Source organism: Myotis davidii, unplaced genomic scaffold (assembly GCF_000327345.1).
Source record: "Myotis davidii unplaced genomic scaffold, ASM32734v1 scaffold158, whole genome shotgun sequence".
Lineage (NCBI taxonomy): Eukaryota > Metazoa > Chordata > Mammalia > Chiroptera > Vespertilionidae > Myotis > Myotis davidii.
The window spans coordinates 625,301-636,188 of record NW_006289390.1 but is presented as its reverse complement, the minus strand read 5'-3'; the positions used below and the strand labels follow the sequence as shown (position 1 = coordinate 636,188).

The 10,888-nt window shown below is 36.1% G+C and overlaps 1 protein-coding gene across 1 annotated transcript in view; it reads right to left on the bottom strand.

Moving 5' to 3' along the window:
• Window positions 1-760: 760 nt before the first annotated feature.
• AASDHPPT (aminoadipate-semialdehyde dehydrogenase-phosphopantetheinyl transferase) overlaps window positions 761-10,888 on the bottom strand; it is a gene marked incomplete at its 5' end in the record, with an annotated part of 24,514 nt that continues 14,386 nt past the window's right edge. The window contains 4 exons of the mRNA XM_006761472.2: window positions 761-2,849; window positions 4,613-4,684; window positions 8,295-8,456; window positions 9,007-9,128. Of these exons, the coding sequence (XP_006761535.1) occupies window positions 2,685-2,849; window positions 4,613-4,684; window positions 8,295-8,456; window positions 9,007-9,128 (521 nt within the window). The remainder of the gene's footprint in view (window positions 2,850-4,612; window positions 4,685-8,294; window positions 8,457-9,006; window positions 9,129-10,888) is intronic.

Below are 10,888 nucleotides of genomic sequence, written 5' to 3'. Positions count from 1 at the left end.
AAAAATAAATAAAATGGATTTACCTACATTTCAAAGGGACAGAGAAAAAAGTAAAGCAAAAAAAAAAAAATGCAGTATGGGGGGCGGGTGAGAATAATACATTCAAATGGCAACGAAGAGCATTAGCTACGTTGTGTAGAGCATTAGCTAATCTTAATAACATAAACATTCTTAATTCAGTTGTTAATGTAAACACTGAATTACAATTATGCTGGGGGAAAGGATCAAGGAAGGAAATATGTGATGGTTGGGAAGAAGAATAGCAACGCTTTATATTAGGAATTACAGAACTGCCTAAAACTGAAAAACCAAGCAAAAGCAATATATGAATGTTATTTGGAGATATGGTTATAAATAACAAAAATCGGCTAAAAGAGTTGAAAGAACTTGCTCTGGAGACAGGTAAGGGAAGAGGTCAAGGTAGTGGTGTTTTTCATTTAGAAAAATTGTAGATTTGACTCTTTAAAGCAGCGGTTCTCCACCTGTGGGTCGCGATCCCTTTGGCGGTCGAACGACCCTTTCACAGGGGTCGCCTAAGACCATCCTGCATATCAGATATTTACATTATGATTCATAACAGTAGCAACATTACAGTTATGAAGTAGCAACGAAAATAATTTTATGGTTGGGTCATAACATGAGGAACTGTATTTAAAGGGCCAGAAGACTGAGAACCACTGCTGTAAAGTATGTGCAATGTGCCGCTTTGATTCAGAAAGAATCGAAAAAAACAAAAACAAAATCTAGCACAATATCTGGCTCATAAAAATTCAATGTTAATCATTTTATTATTATAACAACAACACAGATGACAGTTTTTCATATTACCATTACATTCATGCTAAGGATGATGCCATTTCTCATACTGTAAATGCCATTTGATCCATTTAAAACACGTTATTTACTCTTCTTGGACTATTTGGGCATGCTTAATAAAATATTATAAAACATTCCAAATTTTTTTACTAAGCAAAGCATCTAATTTCACACAACTTTCAATTTTAGTAACGGAAACAATAAACTTATTTCACTTCTTGATATTAAGCAGTAACAAGACTAATTCCCCAAGACATGCACTACAACCATATCATAGATCTGTCATCAATATGATGGTCTTGGCATTTTATATATTATGTTCCCACTTTAAATAAGTCCTATTTACTAAAATGAAAACAGGCAAAGACAATAAACAGGCAGTTCATTAAAGAAGGAATACAAACAGCCAATAACAACACTGACATACCAATCTTATTTGTAATGAAAAGAAACAGAAATTTAAAAAATAAGGTACCATATTCTACTTATATTGACAAAGATTAAATTAAAAAAATAGAGTTTACCAGGGAGTATGCAGGTGGTGGGTGAAAGGGGGGGTCACACATTTAAAACTAACTTGAAGTGCAAGTTGCACCATAGTTTTGGAGAGCAATTTGGCAATTTTTATCAAAGCTCTAAAAGTTTAAACCCTTTGAGCCAATCATTCCACTTCCAGAAACTTTCTCAAGGACATAAGCACACATCTCAAAATGTGTTTACAAGGATATTCACTGCACCACTTACAGTAAATCAAATATCTAACCGAGGACAAAATGAGTCAATTGTGGTACACCCCCTACCACAGGCAGTGGCTTTCCCTGGATGCCATTCTCCCCCTCACTTCAGCGTCTTCTTTACCAAGTCTGCTTCCCAGAGTCCACATTGGCTTTCTCAGTGATCTGGTCTGAGTCCAGGGAAACTGAGGGAAAATCTTCTGGGGACTCATGGGAAATGTACTCCTCACTGACAAAACAGAGGTGAGAAGAGAAACAGCCTTCCCTATTTTTAGATGAAATTTTATGACGTGAAGATGGGAGCTATAGCACAGCAGCTATCATAAGCATGAGACAAGTCTAAGGCAAAACAAACTGAGGCTGAGGCAAAAAAAAGTCTCTCTAATGACCCCTCTCAACTGTATATTGTATGAGATAATGAATGTATAAGAACATTTATTATCTCAATTATATTTGGACACTGTTATCTCTGATCAAAGCATCCTGATAATAGCCATTCAATAGAATACTTTAGAGCCAGGAAAAGTTTTGCCACGGAAGTATTTATGAACAGTAGAAGTGCAGTTAAGAAAAAAAAAGTATGTTCCCATTTTTTTATTAAAAAACAAATACATTAATACAGACTCATTTGCCAATAAAAGGGTTTAGAAATAGTTACCTCTGATATAGTTATGTCTGAAAGTCAGGAAATTAAATGTTTCCTTATTGTAAATTTCCAGTTTGTTTTTCTACAATAAATATGTATAGGCATGCTTCAGATATTACAGATTCAGTCCCAGATTACCATAGTAATCATTTTGCTGGTGGAGGACCTTGCTAACCATTTGTAAACAGGCAACACCTGTGAAGCACAAAGTGCAGTGAACCAAGGGGTTGCCTGTGTCACCCAAAATTCTGCCTCCCTTTTCTATTTCTTCTGTCAATTCATGAGATTCTGGGATGGGAGAAAAGGTAAACTTGTGTTCTGCTAAGTTATTTTAAACTGGGAGTAAGCTTTATAATAGGAAAAGTTGTTTTTCTTTTTCAAACTGTTTTGTGAAATAAAATTTAATAGTATAATAGGATCAGGCATTTATTTTTTTGTGAATACAGAATATTACAAACAGCTTTCACTTCCCTTTGTTACTTGTCATATCATGACGTTGTACCATTTCGTATCAGAATTTCTTCTGTGAAGCAAAAACAGTCCCAAAATGAAGGGTCTTCAGGGGTCATAGGAACAGCAGATGAGATTAAATCATTATAGGTAAGAATTGTAAACTGCCTCTGGGATGGTTTAGAATCATCTTGTGATGAAGCCTAAAAGGGAAAAAATAAATTACCTGACTATTACACTGCATGTTAATCTTATGATCAACTTTATAATTAGGAAAATAACAAATAAGACCAAATTACATTTCAGTAATATTAAAGTACAACACAGGATTTCTAATTGTTTTTTAATCCTTATATATTGCCAATATAGCAAATTCGGAAAAATAACCCGATTCTCACACTTCTTCTACATAACAATAACCTTTGATATTTGTTTAAACTGTCGACTTACTGAGTCACACATCCAAAAATTCTAATTCAGGAGATAAGTTAAAAGGGACCCCAAAATATATAACAAGAAGGTGGGTTGTACTGATAGAGGGTGGGGGCCACCAGGCAAACTTTGGAGAAATACTCTAGACCCATAACCAGAGAGATGCAAAACTTCTTTAGGAAATGATTCATCAACACTAAAACTGTATCTTATTCTGTAAGACAGGTGCCCTTTTTCTTATTCTGTGAGATAGGCCCTTGTTTACAACTGAACCCCACAGAGACCTCTTTTAACATTCCATGCATTCTAGTAAAGATAATACTTGGGTTTCATATAGTGTTTTAACAAGGTCAGTACCTATTTGCTGATATAGTTGTATTCTCAACTTTATAGATGGAGAATTGAGGCTTCGGCAGATCAACTTTGCCCAAGCTCACCACACAGGTTTAAACAGTCAGCCTACGCCTAGAACCCAGCAATCTGAATAGTATCCTTGTCCTTTCCCACTATGTCAATGCTGCTGCCTAAACGGACTCTCTCCAGGGAAATAAAAAGGCAGCACCATGTGTGTAAACAAAAAATAGAAAGCTCTGTGGAAATATATGCTACAGAGAGCGCAGAGCTGACGTAAAATAGGGTAGGTAACGAGGACAGGTAAACGTGGTCAGAACACCTTCAGATAACAGCGGTCAATTTTTATATGCTACCCCCTTTTGAGGAAGATAGGAAGATAGTCTATGAGAAAGTTTAATCCTTTGTTAATCTATCTAAGGAATGGTCTGTGGACGGAACTACTTTTCTGGAGATAATGGGGTGTGTGTGTGTGTGTGTGTGTGTGTGTGTGTGTGTGTGTGTGTGTGTGTGTTGATCAAGCCCCATTCTCCCACATGGATTCGTTAAAAATGATATGCATGTAGTTTCAATTATTATAATATGATCAATAGTCCTTACTGCAGAATCACAACTATATATAGGCTAAGCGTCCTTGGCCCTAAGTGTTTTGTGTTTTTTTTTAACTTTCTCTACTTACCAATTAACAGAAGTTTACAAACTGTAATAGGAAGAATTGAGACCATGTTAGGCCACAAGATGACACAAGGATTCTCACATGTTTGATAATATAACTTGGGAATAACTGAGGATAGTACTACAAAAAGGAGAAGGGGATCAATTTGCCAAATAATTCCATTACTTACCACCTGTCAACTGGGTACCTTTATCTTCAAGATATTCACCAGGAAATAAACTACTGTTAAGATGACTACGGTTGTGAAAAGGACGAGAACACTATTCAGAAGACCTGGCTTCTAGGCCCAGGCTGACCATTCAACTACCTTCTTAAAATGTTCTGTAAAATCTCAGATGATTTTAAGGATTTGATAACAAAAAAACACGTCTAAATCTGTAATTTAAAAATAAAAAAAAAATCCCTCTAAAGCTGAGGTAAATGAAGGATTATTTCTACTAATAAAGAAAAAACTCAAAATTGATTCATGCTTTTAAAATAGAAGTCAGAGAAATCTTAAAATCTTACATCCTGATGTCTAGATCCATCGGGTTTCCTAAGAGCTACCGCAACAAAATGGTGTTCATCTATTTTGCTTTCCTAAAAAAAGAAAAGGTAAAAAATACAGATTACTAAATACGTAAACTTAGATATACTTTCGTTTACATCTTTAAAATTTCAACCTCTTTCTCTCTCTACACACACACACACCCCACACCCACCCACACATTTTCCTTCACTTCCCCCAAACATTTAAGGAGAAGTCAAATACATTTTGACCCTTTAGTCTGAAATATTTCAATACGTATTTTCTAATAGGAATATTCTCTCACATAACCATAATAGTTAATACCTTCGGTTTATGTAACATGGAAGTAGTACTTGAATCTACCACCTGTATTACAAATTTTTGAACTAATCCAATAATGTCTTTTATAGCATTCCCCTGACTCAAACAGGAGGCAGTCTAGGATTAATTTTGCATTCAGCTGCTATGTCTTGCTAACCTTTCTTTCAACAGTATTTTAAAATACAAGCCCCCATTCTCCCCCTTTTACTGTTCATTTGGCGTTTGCTATTTCTTAATGATTTAAATAATATATTCTAAACCAGAGTACTACATAGATGAAGTGTCCTATCTAGGTACCACTAGAGAGCCCTCTGCCCTAACTGGAGATGCTAATTTTGTACAAGCTTAAAGTTAACATTAAAAAAAAAAATCAGGTTGCAACACTTGTGTATAAACATGTAGTTAACTATATACTATGGAAAATCATAGTGGAATTTTATAAACAAAGAATATTCAACTTTTGCCCAGTCGGTGTGGCTCAGTGGTTGAGCATCAACCTATGATCGAGGAGGTGACTGATTCGAATCCTGGTAGAGGCACATGCCCAGGTTACAAGCTCCATCCTCAGTAGGGGGCGTGCAGAAGGCAGCCAATCAATTCTCTCTCACATTAATGTTTCTCTCCCCCTCTCCCTTCCTCTGTCTCTAAAAATCAATAAAATTTTTAAAAAGTACACAAAAATACAAAACAAAATTTTCACTAAAAAGCCACTTTACTAAAGCAAACTACAATTAGAAACTGAATTACTTAGGGACTTTATATCCTTTACCCTGTTTTTCTTATCTTCGTATTTTAAGATATCCAAATTAATAAAACCTAAAATTCAGTAAGAATAAATTTAGGAAAAAAACATTTAAAGAGGAAAAAATATAACCAGTTAAGTATTAGAAAAGGTTTAATATTTTAAAGTTATTTTCACTTTAGCTGAAAAAAGCTCACAATATTTATTATAAACCAAACTATTCTTTTTAACACATGGTTGTCCTCCCATTCCTTACACTAAATACTTTAATAATGTGAACATTATAACATACAGATGTTTTGGCTACAAAATTACTTTTAGAAAACCACTTAGATCACCAGTTCTATAGTGTCTGCATCTAATACACATGGCTTCCTTACTTTGGTAACTGGTACACTGAACTGACAAAACACCCAGGGACATTTGGTGAAGAACTTCATTACTCTTCCATGGCTGCCTTCAAATGTGCCCTGATGCATCTCGCTTCCCAGCTCCTGGACAAGCTCTTTAGTCACTTTCAGCTTAAAAAACCCATTTCACTCCTAGAACAAATGCACAATCTTCCCCGTTGGCCTCACATTGCTCTTCATTCTTCCTTTTCCACTTTGGTTTCCTTAAGGTAGGGGACATAAAGGGACTGCAGGAAAGGGGCAGAGTACTGACCAATGCTGTTTAACGCAGTGTTTAGAACCATATGAAGTATCAAAGGCAGGCTTACCTCACCGGGTGGGCACCTCTGGTATTTTCAGTGACCCACTTTCAGTTCTTTAGCGCTCCCTGTACACTGCCTAGAGCTAGCAGTGTATTCAAGACAATTCCTGCCCTCAGCAACTAGTAGACTGCCCACTGCCTCTTCCTTTGGAGTTCCCTTTGAGTGCGGCCCTTTCTAGACACTTCAGGTCCAGTGGCCACCATTTTCCACAGCATCTATTTGGTCTGAGGAACTCAGACATCTTTACCACCCAAAAACGTGAAGCACATCTGGCCCAGTCACTGACTCTTCCCTCCTCACCTTGCTACTAGGCCTACTCTCTTGGGCACCATTGAGAATAGAGGATTCCCCATGAGTGAAATGGCTAAGGTGTAATCTTGTAAGGACTAAAGGTTTTTACATAACTTTGGTTACAATTTTTAAAATTGTACACTTAAAATACCCTAAATGTAATGTACTCTTTAATTGATAAAATCCCTACCTTACTCAGTATGTTAGCAGTTTTAACCCAGCTCTCATTCTCAAAATACTTTCTACCCACCTTGGATCCCCTAACACTACTCTCTTGTTTTATTTCTATTTTCGTCATTCTTTTTATTTCCTCCACTCCACCTTTAATTATCAGTATTCTCAGCATGCTGTCCTAGGGCCTTCCTCTCTTCAAATTTAGGTAACCTCACTGCGGCAACTTAAACCCCATGGCTTCAACTACCATGCACATGTCAATGATTATGATTTTTACCTCTAGCCCAGCCTTTTATTCTATTCACCGACACCCTCACTTGGGTGTTTCTATGGCATCTCAAATTTTATCGACTTGTTCTCTAGTACTCATTTTTTCAATAGAAGGTCCTATATAAGTCACAGAATTGTCATAACATCTTTGACATCTCACTTCCTTTACCTCCACCCAGACAGAACTCGGTCTTAAAATACAAATCTGATCTTATCACTCTCTACTAACACTTGTTAAATTCTTTTGAAAAAACTGGTGAACACCTCTCATTTTTATCTATTCATCACTAATTCTTTATTCTGGGCACCAACCTACTCTGAACACAATTCAGGTGATTATTGCAGCAATAAGCACGTTAGTACTGAACCCAATTGCTGGGCTCTGAACACCGGATACAAGCTGGACCAATCACAGACCACTTCCTTGGCTACAGTGACTAGTCAGAAGATAAGCCTCAGATCCAAGCTAGGTCAGGGAGTCCTTTCTCCAGGACTCTTAGGACTTGGAACAGAAAGGGAGCTCACCAATCTCTGTGGGGTTTTAACCTGCAAATTGTTGCACATAAGAGTGGTAGGCAGTCATTACCACTACACAAACCGGAAGTTAAGAAAGCCGATGTACAGAATGAGAAACCTTGGTGGGAGAAAACTGAAGCTAGGATATATGGAAAGGCAAAAGTAAAATAGAAACGAGTTCTGAGTTTTCCAGTCCCTGATTCTAGTGAATCCTGAAGCCCAGTTACATGAAACACTCTGCTAGCCTACATAGTATCTTTCTGGATGAAGTGAGTTTATGTTGGGTTTCTCTCCTGGCAACTAAGAATCAATTACAGAAAGATAAAATCTTCAGTCTGATCCATAATGCCCGGTATGATGTGACCGATCTAACACGGAAGCCCCCCTCAGCATGGCTTCTGTGGCTGTGCATACACACAGAGCTCTTTCCATTCAGGGCCTCCTTCCCTGCTCATTTTACTTAACTCTCTGGCCAATCTTTCCAGTATCAGCTTGAATATTGTAGATTCTCAGTTTCCCTGACTTCACCTTCAGAGCACCAGGATTCGATTCCAGCCGTGTTTCGTTCCAGTGACTAGCCTCCCCAAATTAATCTCACACAAATGCACAAAATTAGCAAGTCCTTACAGTTACAGCAATCTGATCAATTTCTTACCTCAAATGCCCATTCCTTTTCTTCTTTTCCATCCAGAAACAAACGTGTTTCTTTATAAACCTGCCCTAAATCCAGGTTTAACGGGGACATATCAAATTCAAGCCGTTGCAATTCAAATCCAAGTCCAACACCGATGGCTTTTATGAAGCTTTCTTTCAGTGCCTAAGACACAGAAAACATTTTCTCTGAGAGCTTTTAGTAGATAAAATTTTTCATAAACTCTACAGGCCCCTAACATCTGGATCTTTTGCTGGATGCAGTAAAGTAGGCCTGGAGACAAACCAGCTGTATAATCTTAAGGCAAATCATTTAAGTTTGCTGTACCTCCACTTTCTCATGTGTAACACGCAACAATAATAGTACTTTCCTCATAGGTCTTTCATAATAATTAAATTAGCTAACTTATAAAACACTTAATGTCTTCCAGCATAGAGTAAATTTTATATAAGTGTTTATTAAATAAAGCCTCATCTGTATGAGTTCCTTTAGGACAGAAAACAATTCTAAAAAGTGATAAAATGCCTTGTTTTAGCTCCAAAAGTAAACCTTCTAATTGAGCATTAAATATTTTCTTAAATGTCATTATAATGTAATAATGCATACATAAGAATCAAGTTCCCAAGTAATAACCTAAAATTTTCTGCTCCTATTTTTTGCAAGGATAATGAAATAATTGCAGTCATTTACTCTGAAAATTAGAAAGAGATTATACCCAATTCCTATAAAACATATCCAGCTGAGTCCATTCATTCTTAAAGCTTTTGATTGTTTCCCATTCTTTATTCGTAAACTTTCTCTTCATAATATGGAAGAATTCTGAAATTGAACCACGACCTGTAAATTGAGGAAATAGTGAATTAAAAATAGCAATTCTATACCAAATCTGTTAAAGACAGCACATAAAACTATAGCCCAACCTTACTTTTGAATAGTCACAATAATCTTAAACAAAGTTAAGTTTGGAATTAAAAGAATAACACACAGTGACAAGCTGCGTTTAGCCCCCCCAAAAAGATAAGGCTAATAGCAATAATGAAAGTCTGTGAATTACTCAGTATTTAAGGAGAGAAACCATGTGGTTTTATCAATAGATGCTCCTAAAGTTTTGAAAAAATTTAGCAGCAGCCAAACATGTTATACGTTTTAGTCAAGAGAAAATTCCTCTATATAATAGAATATCATAAATACATAAGAACTCTCAAAATAGAGCAAGTCTATCCTGGAGTTTAAATTTTATTTTGCTATATAACAGGGGGAATGATTTCTTTATTATAATTTATTAGAAATGGGTTGAATGCTGAAAGTTGTTCTTTTATAAGTTATTACCATGACTGGAAAATACATTTCATTCAAAATAACTGTTTTAACATTTTGTAATATACTTCTCCAAATAAAACAGATTTTAATTTCAATTCTTTTGGGGATACTATGAATCAGGCTCATTTGAAATATTTTTGAAGTATATCCCTAACTCACCTACTTCCACAGACAAAATATTACATAGCATTCTAAAAATACATGACAAAAAGGACAGAACTCAAAGAATCTGATTCCTAGAGTTAAAGACTAAGATACAAATTAAAATATACAGTATTTTTCAAAATATTATAATTATGTGTCTGTCTCTTTTTACTAATAGGCAGGAATTTTCTATCATCCATTTATTCTATAGGTAAGTAAAACACGTGAAAATATTACACAAATATGTATTGAACTAATGGTTAAAACAAGTCAATCATGGTTCTTGCCCTCACACACTTACAGTTTAAGTGGCCTATCAGAAAGCTGGGCCCAAGGCAAGGTAGGTAAACACAAATGTTTACAGTATGAATAAATGAATGTTAACCATTATTTGGTAAGTTATTTCCTAAATGTGCTCCATTATTTTCCAGAAAACCTCTTGAAGGTAGTCCCTCTGCAGATTCTGTCAACGTAGCTTATCTACTCTGCCTCCCATTTCTAAAATACCCAACTCCAAAATCTGACATTCTTAACTGATTGACTACAATTCTTAAAAAATGACATCTGCCAACACAGCATGCCTGGAAAAAAGATGTCGAATCCCCTTACTTAATGCTTTACTAGCATGTAATAACTATCTCCCCCATGACAATTCAACAATTAGCACTCTTATGATTATTCACACTCAAGGGCCCAAGCGCTAGAGGCTGGGACTATCATGAGGAAAACAGATGAGACCCTTATCTTCATAGGGAGCTTATTATGTCTCCTACAGCAGCAATTTTCAACCATTTTCATCTCATGGCACACATAAACTATTTACTAAAGTTCTGCGGCACACCAAAAAATATGTATTTTTCCTGATTTGACATATAAAAACAATAGGTATAATTTTGATTCATTCATCCTGCAAGGCTATTGTTGTATTGGCAGTTGTCATCTTTAAATTTAACAGTCTAAGGCAGCGGTTCTCAATCTGTGGGTTGCGACCCCTTTGGGGGTCAAATGACCCTTTCAGAGGGGTCGCCTAAGACCATCCTGCGTATCAGATATTTACATTATGATTCATAACAGTAGCAACATTACAGTTATGAAGTAGCAACGAAAATAATTTTATGGTTGGGTCACAACAT